Below are 16,774 nucleotides of genomic sequence, written 5' to 3'. Positions count from 1 at the left end.
AGTAAGTATGAGAATGCAGGCAATCATTGACACATGTTTTATTATAATGTTTCCATCGCTGCATGAACAATCCAATTTATTTCAAATTTGAAGTTTTGTTTCTTTCTTACTTTATTTTTCTATAATTGTTAAAAGGGGAGCTGTAGAACTCTAAGTAGTTGAATTTTCATAAAATCAAATTAATCACAGTAAAATCAATTAATATTAGTTTTGGTGTGAAACAGATTTATTTCAAAACATGTTCATGTGGTGCAATCAAACTTATAATCCTGATTTGTATGTAAGATGTCCATAAATCAGAGCTTAAACAAATTTTCTTTGAAATGTTCTTGAACTCTTCCTTCAAAATGTTTTTATCTCTCATAAATATTCTTAATATGTCACTTTTAACAATTTTTTTTAGAAACAAGAATTACATAAGATTGAAATAACTAATCCAAAATCCAAGAGTTATTCATTCTCAACAATGAACTACGTTCAATTACTTTTATTCTTATATCAGTAGGTTATTTTGGAAAAAAAAATTATATTTAAAACAAATAAAAGTTCAATACACAGGAGAAGAATATTAAAGAACAAAAAAAAATTTTTTTCTGAAAGAATTTTAAGAAAATATAATTTTTGTTGTAGTTATCGTCATTTACCTATAAAACCTTTGAAGTAGTCAGCAAAAGTCTACAAATAAATAAATAAAAGATACTTAGAAGTTGGGACAACGTGTGTGTAGGGTGGCACGAGGAGAGGGTTTGATAAAGAAAATGATTGATATAATTGCTATCATTAAAGAGAAATTTAGGAAAATCTCTCGATTAAAATATGTCTTTAGAAAAATGATTTTGGATTAGGAGTCTAAGACATAGGAAAGAGTGGAAATTACATCTCAATGTAGGCTATTCCTTCCTGCACCAACATGAGAAGAACTAAGAAGCATAATAAGAAAGTAATTCTAAAACTTTAGTATGAAACTAAAAAGATTCAACCATAGATATAACACAGAAGGTAGAAGAATAGAATGCATGTGCATGAATACATATATTTTATGTGAACGAATATTTTTCATAAAATATTATGTATATTTATGGTGAAATGATATACTTGCTTTTATAACTAAAAATAAATCTTTTATTCCTCAAATATTCAAAAAATATTTTGATGCCTCAAATTTAAAATAAATGCCCGTAGAACTTAAATATTAATTTTATTGCATACCCAGTTTAGACATTAAGATACAAAAACAACACAAGTTTAATACAAAATCATACAATGTGCTTAAAACAGGTTCAACAATTGAGAAGCAAAAGCACTGGTTTTGTCCTCAAACCAGAAAATTGCATCACTGGAATTCAAAAGGAAGCCACATCAGCTCTGTAATAGAAGAGACCAGATGGAGAGCCATTGGGAAGCAGTGCAAGCCTGACAGGACTAGCAGCACCTTCTTCCACTGTTAGAAAACCAGTGTTTGATGTTATATCTGTCTTCACATAACCAGGACAAACACTGTTTATGCAGAATGATGGGTTTTTCTTTGCAAGGATTCTTGTGTACCCATTCACAGCAGCTTTCGACACAATATAGGCTCCTATATACCTAGGCCACCCATTACTCTCTAATGAACCTTCTTTGAAATCATTCAGAAACTTCTTCACTATTTCATCCATTTTCTCTTCTGTGAGGTTATCAGCATCACTCAACACTCCTCTAGCCCATGATTCCTTAGGGAAACTCTAAATTTGACATAATTAAGCAATAAGACCTTATGAAAATTAAAGGAATCGAGATGCAATATAATGATCTAATATCTGTTATAGGAAGATTTGAATAAACTCAATGTTACATTGCATAACATATGTATTTGTTATTCATTAAGTATTCAGAAGAGATGAAGTTATTGGCACAATCAATTGCAGTTTATCCAGAAAAATGAGAAAAGAATTTATTGGCACAAGAAGTTGTTGCCTACCTCTAACTGCCCCTGAGTCGATGACACATTCACAATTGTTGGTGAATCAGATAATTGGAGGAGGGGCATAAGGGATTGTACAGTTATTTTAGTGCCATAGTAATTTATTTGCAAGCATTCTTCTGCTAACTCATATGTTTGAGTCAATGCCTTTGTTCCTTGTTCATCTGGTACCACCTGAAAACAATGGCAACTCAATCACTATTTATAAATTTCTAGTAACACACAACAACTCAAGTCCTTCCTACATTCAAAAGATTTGTTGAGCCTTCTGGTAATAACTAGCAAAATAGCCTAATCATTAAGAGCCAGTTCCAAAAACCATAACTATTGTGAAAATGCTTTCATAATTTCTTGACTTTGTATTGGGCTTAACAACAAAAGCAAGTTCATGATATGAGAATTCTGTAAGCGTATAAGCTCTACTTTTACCGTTTCAATAGTTTGAGATGGGATGCGATATAGAATTTAAATGGTCAAGAAAAGTTGCAAACTTTAGGTCTCTTGATTAGTTAGATTTCACAACACGCCAAGAGTCTTACCCCACGATTCGCGAATACTGTACTGATTAAATCACTGTCTTCAATTATAACTCCACTAACTCCTGCGTTGTTAACCTGCATTGAACAACATTTCATACTCAAACATGCTAACGCATACAATTACTTTAAAAAAAGATTATCATAACTATGAGTAGATGTAAAAGGAATCTGTCAAATTGATTCAATGGCAACAATGGCAACGGAAGCTTACTTAATACCAAATATTACAAAAATTCAAGGAGGATAATCATCCCTTGCCAAATGAAGAAAAAGGAAAATAATCAGATATATTAAATGATAAATCTCTTTTTAACCCCTGGTGTTTGGTTCCATTATCCTAAACTTATCATTAAAAGTAATGGTTAATGCAGACACTAACAACATTGAACAATTTCTACCCAAATCCAATGAAACACCCTTACCAGCACCAAAGAGCAAAAGTTCCCATTTCCTTTGACAAATGAGAAAAAACAGAAGACTTTAGCATGACAATGAGATCATCATGGACATTTAGGAAGAGGAATAATAAATAACTAATATAAAAAGAAATATTCAAAAATATTAAAGAAATAAATTTTAATAACTCAACCGACTTGTAAGATAAGATTTGTATTTTTTGTATATATTTACTTATCTCTATTTGGATCTCCAACATACCCTTTAATATTAATGGATGCTTTGATATAGAAAGGACAGCAAGATAGACCTAAAACAATTTCTGTTAAGAAGGGTTTTGTATTGTTTTATTATTATCTTACAAAATCGACTTATAATATAAGATTTGTATGTATTTATATAATTGTAAATTCTTCTTATCTCCAATCAAGATGGGATTTCCAATATCTTGGCTAATAGAAAGAAGGCTTAATTAATGATTTAGTCCTCTAATTTGTGTATATTTGGTTTAACATTTGGAAGCCTATTTTCTAAGTACAAATACACCTTTTGTTGGTTTGATTCATTTTGATCCTTTATTATTTTTTGGTTCCATTTGATCCTCCAATCTTTTAAAAATATTCAATTTGATCATTTATGTTAGGTTGATGTTAACGTCGTGTTCGTACATGACATGTATAAATTTGTGAAATTTTCATTTATTTTTTATTTTCATAAATTTTTATTTTTTATTTTATTTTTTAAATTAAAATAAAAAATAAAATGTCGAGTGTTAGGTCATAACTGTGTTCCATGGTAGTATGTTTTCAATTTAATCTCTTTATTTAAAATTTTAATTCAATTTAATTTCATTATTTTTTAAAACGATTCAGTCTGGTCATCTATAGTTGAAGACCAAATTAATAAGTTTAATTACAAATTATATAAACATATTAAAATATTTTTTTAAAATTAATTCATGAAATAATTAACCTAAATAGTTTTTTACAATTAAATTTTTGACACTTATTAAAAATAAAATAATTGAAAATTTTGCGAATGAAAATACAAACATGGCATTAAGATCAACTTAACACAAAAAAAAAAAAAAAACAATTGAACTCAGAACAATAAAAATTATAATAAACCAAACCAATAAATTAGAGAATTAAATTCCTCGTTAAACCTAAAATAAATTATGCATTCAAATTGAATATGAATAACTAACAGCAGTAGAAGATGAGCACACCAAAGCAACAAACTTTCACTTTTAACTGAAGCTTAAGCATGGAGGATTTCTGTGACAAACTTTAACTTAGAACAAAAAGAAGAGAGAAGCATCAAAGTCTGATTTTACCAGAATATCAAGTTTACCAAATTTGGATTTGATAAAATCAGCAAGAGAAGTTACACTTGCAGCATCAGCCACATCTAGCTGATGAAACAGCACAAGATGAGAAAGACCTGAGGCTTTAAGTTTTTGCAATGCTTGAAGACCCCTCTCTTCATTCCTTGCAGTGAGCACCACCTTTATTCCTTCTGAAGCTAACTGCCTCACTATCTCTAATCCAATCCCTTTGTTTGCTCCTGTCACCACTGCATACCTGATCAACCAAAACCCACAAAGGTTGTAAGGAATTCACAAAAACGTAAAATTTGAGTGCAGCAATATAATTGGTATTTGGAACTTGTGAAAAAAAAAAAGGAAGCAATTACCTCTGTGTAGCTTCCCCCATCTTCACTTTCAACTCTGAATTGTGATCTGCACCTTATTACAAACCTGTTATGGCTACCAAGTTGTTATTTATGCATATCTTTGAACTGTAGATATGATTACGACAAATTATGGTTTCTTATATACTACAATCTTTTAGTGTGCTTGTCATTTATGTCTTGCTTCTTTGCATGCCAACAAAAGGATGAAGCATGGCAAGGACACAAAAGTTGAAAATAGATTTCATAGAAAACGTATGAAATATTTTTACATCCAAATTTATTTTCACCTTTATGCTATTTTTTATTACTTATTTTTTCACGTTTTAGTTCAGAATAAATGAATGAATATAATTTTTTTTATCGTATTAAACGTGTTTTTCAACTCACATCGAAATTAGAACGTATCAAACGACATAAACAACTTAAATATTATCGTAAAATACATTTGACATGTCAAAAACATTTAATATTATCAAATTAAAAAGACTATATTAATTCATTTTGAAGATTTAAGATAAAAATATATCAAAATTTCGAAGATAAATATTATTTTTTTGTCAAATTTAATTATATTTAATCTTAAAAATAAAAATTATTTTACCCATTTAAAAATAAAACTATTTTACCCCTATAAAATAATTGTGAAATAATGTCACAATTTTTTTCATAAAATATTTAGTATTTGCAAGAAAACATTTTCTCTCGGAAATATCAAGAAGTCGTGAATCTATAGAAAAACATATCTAAATTAAAAGAAATATTTAATATTTGATATTATATTTAATTGTTATGAGATTTCCGACGTATACAATGTTAGGACACGTGCAACTAGATAATTTATAAATGATTCGATGATAATTTTATAATAATTAAAATAACAAATTTAACAAATATTATTAAGATAGAAACAATAATGTATAAAGTATATTTAAAAAGTTAATGTTAACCTTACTTGATGGATCAAGTAGCTTTTAGTTAAAGTTAATGGGCATCGTTCATACATCTTCCTATAACATTTAGTATCGAAAAGGACAAAATCATATCTTTCCTGCATATCACAATTAAGACTTTATTTTATTATTTTATAATTTTCAAATTTCCAAAATTTTTATATTTCAAAAAATTTTAATGAAATCTAAAATTTTATGTAGAATTACTTTTATATTTCAAACAAATAAAAGTTCAATACAGAGAAACAGAATAGCCAATATTAAAATTAAAAAAAGAACTATACTTTTTTCTGAAAGAAATTAAAAAAAAAAAATTGTTGTAGTTTTCGTAATTTACCTAAAAATCTTCAAAGTAATCAGCAAAATGGTCTTCAAAATTATGATTTTACTATGTTATCATGTTTTTTCCAATTTTTGAAGAACCCTATGAATTTTTAGGTTTTAATTTTAACGAAGCTTATAGCTTATGAATTATTCTTTTATGATTTTTTTTTTTTTAATGTATGCACCCACATGCTTTGTCTAGAATGAATTGTGATAAGAATTAATGAGCTGATTGCAATTGCCATTGTTACTGGGACGTGAATGTCCATGTATGATAATGGAATTGTGCAAATGGATTGAATTAATTAAGATATCTGTTACGCGAATGAATTGCAAATCATAAATGGCAAATCTAGGGATTCAATCGCTGCACATTTCCGATTAATTGGAAAACTTCCGATACCTTTTCATGAATATATTTAATTGAATTGAGTGCATGGAATCATGTAATTGGCTTTCAATTGCAAAATCCCTATGTTACGTGATGGTGCAAATTGAAAAGCACTTTTTTCTACTATTCACATGTGATGCTTGATTGAAATGCCATAATGATAAATCAATAAATATCCGTCCAATATAACATACATACTTAGAGTATCAGGCAAATATTTAAACAATCTAAGAATAGATCATTGAAAATCAGTCAAAAAAGTTATCACGTATTTGAAGAGAACAAAAAATTATATGCTCACATACAATAAGTTCGACCAGTTGGAGATTACCGGATATTCGTACTCAAATTTTGCAAGATGACAAAAATAGTTTGAGATTCATTTCAGGTTACATTTTCATGTTAGTTGGTAGGTGCAGTTTTTTGGTGCAGTGTCAAGCAAGCTCTTATAGCTTTTCACTATGATTGTAGAATTTGTAGCATGTTATGAGTCATGAAATCATGAAACATGTATGAGAAATTTTGTTACGGGAAAAATGATTGAAGGAATTGAAAAACCACTAAATCATATTTTGTGATAATAAATTAATTGTATTGTATTCTAATAACAATAAGAACTTGCCAAGTCAAAGCACGTTGACATCAAGTTCTTAATTGTTAAAGAAAGGATACAGAGCAAACAAATTTTCATAAAACACTTAGGGACAAATTTCATGATAATAGATCACCTTATTAAAGGACTTTCGTCGAAGGTCTTTAATGAATATATTACTCACATGAGTGTTTTATACCGTTTGAGAAATCTTTGGTTTGATGGGAGTTAGTCACTTTTATATATTTATGTTTTATGTTTGATTTTATGTATGCATACATTAACTTTTGGACATGTTTTGTTGTATACGTATATTTTATTATTCAAATATTATACTTTGTATATTAAGGTTATTAAAATGATCTCATCGAGATAATACACGATTAATTGAAAATAGATGTGTATAAATCACCTTCATGTAATTTTCATACTACACATTTTATGATAAGTCTATCTCAATCTAACACATTTCAAACTGTTTTGGTTTTATAAGCGGATATAATCAAAGAATGATATTTTTTTAATATGTTCAAGATATAATGACAAATTTTGAAGTCATATAATCGAAGGATTGTAAGTCACCATTAAAATATACTATAAAGAGTATGGGGTGTATGTAGTAATTATTATAGTGCAGGTAATAATTAGGACGGTGCATGAAGTATAAACCCGTGTTTTATTACAATGTTTCCATCGCTGGATGAACATGGGCTCCGCCAAATCCAATTTATTTCAAATTTGAAGGTTTTTTTTTTTTTTTTTTACTTTATTTTGTTATAATTGTATTTCGAATTCTTTCATTTGATATAATGTTAGAATTTTTAAAGTGTATAATTTGACATATGTTTTCAAGCTGTACTATCTAATACTATATTAAGTATTTAAAATCATATAATTTAAAAATATATTCTCAAAATATTTGAAAATCTTATAAAAAATGCATTTTAAATCGAAATACATTTCAATTGTGGAATTAACAGAAAATACATTTTGAATTATGAATCCTGTGGGGTCCAAAATAAATTATTTTAATTCTCATGGCATAGGGTTCCATGTGGCATACGTCACCATGGTTTTTTGGTGTCAAATTTATTACTGATTTGTGGTTTGTATTGTGGTGTGTGAAAGTGAAGCAGTTTCTTGCGACACCTCGTATAAAAATAAAAATAAAAACACACACACATTTTTTTCAATATATAATTTGAAAATTAAAAAGTATTCTATAATGTAGAATTTTTTAATTATGTAATCCGAAAATTTTGCAGATTATATAATTTAACGGTTAAAAAAAAATTCAAATTACAGAATCTAAAAGTTAAAAAATAACTTACTGATTACATAATCCAAAAATAATTAATTAAGAAAAGTTAAAGTTAAAGGGTGCAGGAAAAAAATTGTGGAGATACAGAAGGAAACTGCAGAAAGTGAATGAGATGAAAATGTTGTAGGAACCGGTTTTGAGTATCACATTGTTCCATTTAACAAATGAAAGAGGATAGCTGCCTGTACCTCCATAAATTTTCCTCTCCACTCTTATTTAAAGAAAATTTCTTTCTTACTCAAAACTTTCAAGAATTGAAAAGTATAAAGAAAAAAAATAATTTTTGAATTATATAATTTTGAAAGTTAACTTTTAAATTATATAATTCAAAACTCATTTTTAATTTCAGAATTATACAATCTAATTTTAAAAAAAAGGTTATGCAATTTGACCATTAATTTTTATTTTTTTAAAATAACTTTTAAATTATAAAATCTAAAAATATTATATGAAAACTGTCGTAAAAAGAAAAATGTGTTTAAAAAAACATAGAAACTTGTTCCTAAAGTGAAGGGTACTTGTCCCACAAAATTCTGATTGACTTTTATTTTAGGTATTTTCACTCTTCACTTCGTATTTACTTTTCTCACGTCATAATAGATATAGTTTATTTATTAAAATACTCATATATATTATTTAAATAAAAAACTATTTCTGGATTATATATTTTATATATGTTATAAACTAGTTTATCCAAAGATGTAACGTATTATTTAATAAAGAATAAATCTTATAAAATCACATCTAATATAATTTAAAGAGCAGTGTCATGGAGTATAAGTATCACCCATTACAGTTAACTAAAATATATTTGAAGAGAAAATCAAGGCACAATAGAACAGAAAGTAATAGTTTGAGAGTTGACCAAAATACATAGGCAACCGTGCCTACAAAGAGTACTTGAAAGAATGAAATCCAACCATAGCCTGGCTACATTATAGAGTTTCCATCATCCTGGTGACTATTAGAGATTTCCTCATCTACTCACATCAATAAATTGATGATCATTGCAAAAAGGAAAACCACACCCATAACACACAAGCAAATAGAAAGGGTAAGCTAGAGTATAAATCATTTAAACATGTTATGGTACGCAGAAACTTAAAACAGATCATAAACATGCAACAAGATAGGCAAACAATCATGTGATAACAAACAAGCAAGACTCTAAAACTCAATTTATCCGGATATATATAATCAGTCAGATTCACCGAATGCTTGCATTTATGGTGGCCTCTACTGCATTGCAGAGCCATTGCCAATGGGTTTCACCCTACCACGCACAAGGTTAGCCTTCAAACATTTAAGGCCATTATCATGCCAAAGACTAGGGTCTCCTACTACTTTCACAACTTGAGTCAATCCGTTCTACGTGAGACTAATTAACTCTTTAGAGTTTTAGAACGCAATCCTTACTTGAATCCTTATCTAATTATATATACTACAACACTACCATAAAACATTACCAAGAGGTTCATGAAATTACATCCATCACATACGACACCACCATGAGATCCCACCAAGAGGTTCATGGAATTACGTCCATCACATCCAACACCACCATGAAATCTCACCAAAAGTTTCATGGAATTACGTCAATCTCATCCCATAACCATGTCTCACCAACAAACCATAGATTTATCATGCATAACAATCTCATGCTAATATCTAACCAACCACCCAATCATGATTCATGAATTTATTCATACCAATCTCATCAATTCAAATCCCAACATATCATATAGAACATACAAGGTATCATACTTGAATTGTTTAAAGCAACAAATCATCCAATCATGTGAAACATACACATATCCAATCAACTTTGTCAATATCGCTCAAGCTAAGGAGCTCTCACTCAAGCGAGAAGAACCCCTTGCTCAAGCTACCAGCTCTCGCCTAGGCGAGACTACAAACAGAGGACACGTCGAGTCTCGCTCAAGCGAGAGTACTCTCGCTCAGGCGAGTGGCCTTCGCTTAGGTGATCCCTTGAAACAGAGAGGGGTGAGTTACTGTTGTCCTCGCTCAGGCCAGAGCTCCTCGCTTAAGCGAAAACTTTCGTTTTGAGTGACCACCCCGCTCTGCTCTCACGCGTGCAAAACTAGAAAAGTTCAACCAGCAGTTCATTCTCACATAGGCATAAACATCATCCAATCATTTTAAACATAAAACAGAGACAAATACAAGAAATATAATCCAAAAACGTGAAAACCCTAACTTCCCTTACCTATAGCTAAAAACATAAGCACAACGGTCCTAGGAGAAGAGATGAGTACTATAACTCCCACCAGTGCAGGGAAACTGGAAAAACAAACACACAGGGGCTAGCATAAGGTTTCAACGTCAACTCGAGGTAGAACCCAAACACTAGAATGGAAAGAAAGGGGTAAAGTTCAAGCTCAACTTACTTGGAGAAGACGTTCGAGTGAAACAGTGAGTGCTCCGATTGTGCCCTAGCAGAGTTCACGTATGCAGTTCTAAGAGGGAGGAGAGAGCTATTCCATTTCTAGAAAAATGAGACACCAAAAGTGAACTATGATTGGAATGAAAGGTCCCCTTGCCTTTGGACAAGGGCTAATAAGTGATTTTGGGCACCTTATGGACTAGTCTTAGGCTCAATAGAATATATTAGGCTCTTAAACATTGAGGACAAAAATAAAGTGGACCTTGCAAAAAACACTTTAAAATTGTTATTTTGATATATTTTTCTCATAAACTTTAAAATTAAATGATATAGTTTTCGTTTCCACATCACCTATAAAACACATTTAATATGTAAACAAATTTAATATAATTGCATTGAAAGGATTATATTAATTAATTTTTAAAATTTAAAAATGAAAATATCTCAAAAGTTTAGATAACATTATTTTTCAAATTTTATATCAGAATTCAAGAATTAAAAATATAAATAATCCATATTTTAATTTTATTTTGTATATTAAGTAATTTGGATCCGATCTATATTATGTAACAGATAATTCAAAATTATATTCAGACATATCATGCGGTTGGAAATATAATTCAATAAAATTTTCATTAAGTAATCAAAAATATAATTATAGATTACACAGAATATTTTAAATTATGTAGTTCAAAAATATTATTCTCCAAATTAAAATATTATTATAACTTATGTAATTTAGATTAAAAATATATTTTCAAATAATGTAAAATAAAGTTTTTGAATTACCATTATAAAGGTACTATATCTAAAATCGTGTACTTTATAATAATAAAAAATAAATATATATAATTTTTATAATCTAATTATAGATAATTTTATCTATTTTATAGATATTTTTATTTATTTAATTTAAAAAATAAATAAATTGAATAAAAATTTGTTAAATTTTAAAAAAAATCATATAAAGAATAAATTAAGAAAAAATGTAGATACTAAAAAGATGAATCTCATCATATAAGTATAGATAACAATTGAAAAAAGAAAACCCTTATATAAAAAATAAAATTAAATATGTAAAAATTTGAACTTAATATTCCATATATATATATATATATATATATATATATATATATATATATATATATATATATATATATATATAAGTGTAAACTTATACATCAATCTCCATACCTTTCAATTACATTTCCAAAATATTGAAACAAATGCAAAGAAAAAAAAGAGATTATGTATGAAAGGCAAAGAGGGGAGACGTACAAATCATGAAACAAAACAGTTTGTTGCTTAAAATTTATCTCACAAAAAGAGAAACAAATATCTTACAAAAATGGAGAAAATAATGGTCCTCACATAACCATTCTAGAAAGTTATCTTATCTTGAAACCAACATGAGAAGAACTATAAGGAGCATAATAAGCGAGTAATTCTAAAACTTTAGTATCAAACTAAAAAGAAAAAGATTCAGCCATAGATATAATATAACACAGAAGTTTAACAGATAAGGAGGAAGAATGAAGATAAGAAGAGAAGAACCCTACCTTTCTTCCAATCTTAGAACCTTTTCTTCACCCTTTTTCTCTTATTTTTCCTTTCAACATCTTCTCTTGTGCATTCTTTTCTAATATACCACAAAATCAAACCACCTTTTCAGCTTTTACTTCTGAAAGGTATGGTGATCTTTATAAAAAAATTTGGTTTAGAGAAAATAATATACTCAAATTTTATTTATTTAATTATTATTACTGATATAATAAAAAAATATATTATTTTGGTTTATTTTAGTTTTATTATTTTTTTTTCAATTTACTTCTTTAATTTTAAAAAATATATAATTTGGTTCTCTTATTATTTTTAATTCAATTTAATCCTCTTTTTTTTCTCAAACGATCTAATCTTATTTTTTTCGACCTGAGACAAAATTAGTAATTAAATTTAGTTACAACTTATAAGGACATTTTAAAATATTTTTTTTATAATTGTACATCAAATCATCACCTAAATATTCAAATTATTTAATTTTTTACATTCTGTCTAAATTTTCAAATTTTTTTACATATAAATGAAGTGATTTAATATATAAATTCTAAAAACTATTTTTATATTTACATATAAATTGTAATTAAGTTTGATTACTAATTTTGTTTTAATTTAAAGAGAACAAAATTTGATAGTTGAAGAAAAAAAGAAAACTAAATTGAATCAATAAAGAATTAAATTGAATGAAAACTAATAAAGAACTAAATTGAATCTTTAAAAAAATTAAAGGTCTAAATTAAATTAAAAATAATAAAGGGATCAAAGTAAAAAACACACCAAATTGAAGGACTATAAATGATCATAGCCTTTTTATTACATATACAGTAACACAGTTTAGACTTTGTTAAGATACAAGCAACACAAGTTTAATACAACATCATATAATGTGCTTAAAACAGGTTCGACAATTGAGAAGCAAAAGCACTGGTTTTGTCCTCAAACCAGAAAACGGGCATCACTGGAAATCAAAAGGAAGCCACATCAGCTCTGTAATAGAAGAGACCAGATGGAGAGCCATTGGGAAGCAGTGCAAGCCTGACAGGACTAGCAGCACCTTCTTCCACTGTTAGAAAACCAGTGTTTGATGTTATATCTGTCTTCACATAACCAGGACAAACACTGTTTATGCACAATGATGGGTTTTTCTTTGCAAGGATTCTTGTGTACCCATTCATTGCAGCTTTTGACACAATATAGGCACCTATATACCTAGGCCACCCTTTACTCTCTAATGAACCTTCTTTGAAATCACTCAGAAACTTCTTCACTATTTCATCCATTTTCTCTTCCGTCAGGTTATCAGCATCACTGAACACTCCTCTTGCCCATGATTCCTTAGGGAAGCTCTGAATTTGACATGATTAAGCAACAAGACCTTAAGAAAATGAAAGGAAAAGAGATGGAATAATGAACTAATATATGTTACAGGAAAGTTTTGAATAAACTTAATGTTACATTGCATGACATACGGATTGATTATTCATTAATTATTCAGAAGAGATGAAGTTATCGGCACAATCAATTGGAGTTTATCCAGAAAAAAATAGGAAAAGAATTTATTGGCACAAGAAGTTGTTGTCTACCTCTAACTGCCCCAGACTTGATGATACATTCACAATTGTTGGTGAATCAGATAATTGGAGGAGGGGCATGAGTGATTCAACAGTTATTTTAGTGCCATAGTAATTTATTTGCAAGCATTCTTCTGCTAACTCATATGTTTGAGTCATTGCCTTTGTTCCTTCTTCATCTGATCTCACCTGAAAACAATGACATTTCAGTTTACAAATCTTCTAACAACACAGAATACTCGACTACTTCGTACATACAAAAGATCTATTGAATAATAACTCGCAAAATAACCCACTCATTAACATGACAAAAGAAGAGCCAATTTGACTCTGTGTTGGGCTTAACAACAATACAAGTTCATGAGATGAGAATTTTCTTACCCCACGATTCACGAGTATTGTAGTGATTAAATCACTGTCTTCGATTACAATTCCGCTAATTCCTGCATTGTTAACCTGCATGGAACAACATTTCATACTGAAACATGCTAACACAAAAAATTTACTGGATGTAAAAAACTGATTCCCTTCAAACCATTAAAAAAAAAATTTATCCTAAGAAGTAAAAGGAATCTGTCAAATTGATTGAATGGCAACTGAAGCTTACTTAATACCAAATATTAACAAAAATACAAGTAGCTAGCAGGATGAGCACACCAAGCCAACAAGCTTTCACTTTTAACTGAAGCTTAAGCATGGAGGATTTCTGTGACAAACTTTAACTTAGAACAAAAGAAAGAGAGAAGAATCAAAGTCTGACTTTACCAGAATATCAAGTTTACCAAACTTGGATTTGATAAAATGTGCGAGAGAAGCTACACTTGCAGCATCAGCCACATCTAACTGATGAAACAGCACAAGATGAGAGAGACCTGAGGCATTGAGTTTTTGCAATGCTTGAAGACCCCTCTCTTCATTCCTTGCAGTGAGCACCACCTTTATTCCTTCTGAAGCTAACTGCCTCACTATCTCTAATCCAATCCCTTTGTTTGCTCCTGTCACAACTGCATACCTGATCAACCAAAACCCACAAAGGTTGTAAGGAATTCACAAAAACGTAAAATTTGAGTGCAGCAATATAATTGGTATTTGGAACTTGTGAAAGAAAAGGAAGCAGTTACCTCTGTGTAGCTTCCCCCATCTTCACTTTCAACTCTGAATTGTGATCTGCACCTTATTACAAACCTGTTATGGCTACCAAGTTGTTATTTATGCATATCTTTGAACTCTAGATATGATTACGACAAATTATGGTTTGTTATAAGTTACTAAGAATACCAATGCCCAAGCCGGCATGCCTGTCACTACAACATTTTACTTTGCTTGTCGTTTATGTCTTTTCTTTTCATAAGAGGAACTTTGAAAATAAAGTTGATAGAAAAAGCATAAAATATTTACTATTTGCAAGAAAATATTTTTCTCTGGAGGATATCAAGAAAGTCGTGAATCTTTATAGAAAAATATATACATTAAAAGAAATATTTAATAATTGTAATGTTTTCAAAGTTAAAGGTAATTTATTGTTCCAATCATCTTAAACTATCAGATCTAAAAGAATCGAAATAGAAATTTGAAAAATAATTTAAATAAAAAAATTTAAAATATCATTATCCAACCACAAAATCCTATCTTTTCTGCATTTTCTGCATGTGCATACATCAGAATTAAAACTTTGGTGTAGTTGGTGGACTACGTACAATTACTTTAATTCTTACATAAGTGGCTCAGTTTTCGAAAACTAAATTATATTTAAGACAAATACAGATAAGCAAAGATAGTGGATATTAAAGCATAAAAAGCAATACTTTTTTGAAAGAATTAAAAAATATATAAATTTTGTTATAGTTAATTTACATAGAAAATCTAAAAAGTAGTCAGCAAAATCTTATAAAATAAAAAAGGTTAAATATTTTTGTCCTCATTTTCGTAGTGTTTGTTGCGGATGATCCTCAATGTTTAAAATGGTCCTCATTTTCGCAATTCATGTTTTATTTGGTCATTTTCCGTAACGTCGTTAAAATCATTAACGGAACATTGTACATAGGGATGGCAAAAATACTCGTGCCCGCAGATATCTGCAGATAAAATCCGCGACGGATAGTTACTATCCGTGGGTATTTATTACCCGCGGATAGCGGGTAGCGGGTATTTTAATACCCGATTATAAACGGGTCGGGTACGGGTATCATACTATCCGTACCCGCGAGTATTCGTTACCCGCAAAAAATTAAAATTAAAATTTAATTTATATTTTATTAAGTTAAATTTAATTAAAATTAGAAGTAACAGTATATTTTATTATGTCAAATTTAATTATAATTATAATTATAATTATAATTTAATTTAATTTAATTTATATTTTATTTTTATAATTTTATATTAAAAAATTTATAAAATACATATTTTTTTAAATATTTGCGGGTATCGGGTATCCACGGTTACCCGCGGGTTTTAAAAATATCCGCGGGTATTTTTTAAGCGGATACCCGGCGGGTAAACAGGCGGGTAACGGATGGATTTTTTTTTAGCGGGTCGGGTACGGATATCATACTATTTGTGCCCGACCCGACCCGTTGTCATCCCTAATTATACAAGTGGCACGGTTTGTATTAGGGTGTATTACGTGTACTGTACATATGGCTAATCAACGTTAATTCTTCAATTTAGGAGAAATTTTGTAATTAGGGAAATTTCTTCGGATTTGCAGGGAAACAGCTAATACTTGTCATTTCATCATTGGATTGCAGAGATATAGTAATAAGGTATTTGAAAGCATGAATATTTAACTCTTTAATTGTTAACATCACTCTTTCCCAAACTGCTGGGTGTGTGCTCCTAGCAGCCTTGCACGTGAGTATTTTTAATTTTTTGCCAGAGAATCTTTTTCTAAAATTTGCATACAGATGCCTCATGCAAAATATTAGTTGCAACTACAATCCAATGATGAAATGGCAAGTATTAGCGGCTTTCTCTGCAAATTCGAGCTTAAGAAAGACGAAGATGAAGAAATTTCCCCTAAATTGAAAAATTAACGTTAATTAGCCATATGTACAGTACACCTAACACACCCT

At 29.2% G+C, this 16,774-nt stretch overlaps 2 protein-coding genes and 1 long non-coding RNA gene across 3 annotated transcripts; all 3 read right to left on the bottom strand.

The window, feature by feature from the left end:
- Positions 1 to 1,181: 1,181 nt before the first annotated feature.
- Positions 1,182 to 4,723, bottom strand: LOC114165813 ((+)-neomenthol dehydrogenase-like). Its single transcript, XM_028050400.2, has 5 exons — positions 4,594 to 4,723; positions 4,235 to 4,481; positions 2,503 to 2,577; positions 1,961 to 2,137; positions 1,182 to 1,724 (listed from the first exon to the last, which is right to left on the bottom strand). Exons 1-5 carry the CDS (start codon positions 4,611 to 4,613, stop codon positions 1,344 to 1,346), a joined length of 900 nt encoding a protein of 299 aa, XP_027906201.2. The 5' UTR covers positions 4,614 to 4,723; the 3' UTR covers positions 1,182 to 1,343.
- Positions 4,724 to 8,946: 4,223 nt separating this feature from the next.
- On the bottom strand, positions 8,947 to 12,234 carry LOC146883361 (uncharacterized). The gene is made up of 4 exons (XR_014985056.1): positions 12,135 to 12,234; positions 10,580 to 10,677; positions 10,399 to 10,472; positions 8,947 to 9,151 (listed from the first exon to the last, which is right to left on the bottom strand). It is a non-coding gene; the product is annotated as an uncharacterized LOC146883361 (long non-coding RNA).
- Positions 12,235 to 12,913: 679 nt separating this feature from the next.
- Positions 12,914 to 14,993, bottom strand: LOC114165812 ((+)-neomenthol dehydrogenase-like). The gene is made up of 5 exons (XM_028050399.2): positions 14,825 to 14,993; positions 14,469 to 14,715; positions 14,085 to 14,159; positions 13,716 to 13,892; positions 12,914 to 13,478 (listed from the first exon to the last, which is right to left on the bottom strand). The coding sequence occupies exons 1-5, from the start codon at positions 14,842 to 14,844 to the stop codon at positions 13,098 to 13,100; spliced, it is 900 nt and encodes a 299-aa protein (XP_027906200.2). The 5' UTR covers positions 14,845 to 14,993; the 3' UTR covers positions 12,914 to 13,097.
- Positions 14,994 to 16,774: the final 1,781 nt, after the last annotated feature.

Source organism: Vigna unguiculata, chromosome 10 (genome assembly GCF_037176805.1).
Source record: "Vigna unguiculata cultivar grain cowpea cultivar isolate G323 ecotype 2 chromosome 10, ASM3717680v1, whole genome shotgun sequence".
NCBI classification, from domain to species: domain Eukaryota; kingdom Viridiplantae; phylum Streptophyta; class Magnoliopsida; order Fabales; family Fabaceae; genus Vigna; species Vigna unguiculata.
Note: the sequence above shows the minus strand (reverse complement) of the source record. Positions and strands in the feature narration are given on the sequence as shown.

Coding starts and splice junctions, on each gene's coding strand:
- LOC114165813 (XM_028050400.2), bottom strand. CDS start 4,613: ATGGGGGAAGCTACACAGAG. Junction 4,482..4,593: donor ATGGGGGAAGCTACACAGAG/GTAATTGCTTCC, acceptor TTGGTTGATCAG/GTATGCAGTGGTGACAGGAG. Junction 2,138..2,502: donor CAGTATTCGCGAATCGTGGG/GTAAGACTCTTG, acceptor CATTGTTTTCAG/GTGGTACCAGATGAACAAGG.
- LOC114165812 (XM_028050399.2), bottom strand. CDS start 14,844: ATGGGGGAAGCTACACAGAG. Junction 14,716..14,824: donor ATGGGGGAAGCTACACAGAG/GTAACTGCTTCC, acceptor TTGGTTGATCAG/GTATGCAGTTGTGACAGGAG. Junction 13,479..13,715: donor CAAGTCTGGGGCAGTTAGAG/GTAGACAACAAC, acceptor TGTCAAATTCAG/AGCTTCCCTAAGGAATCATG.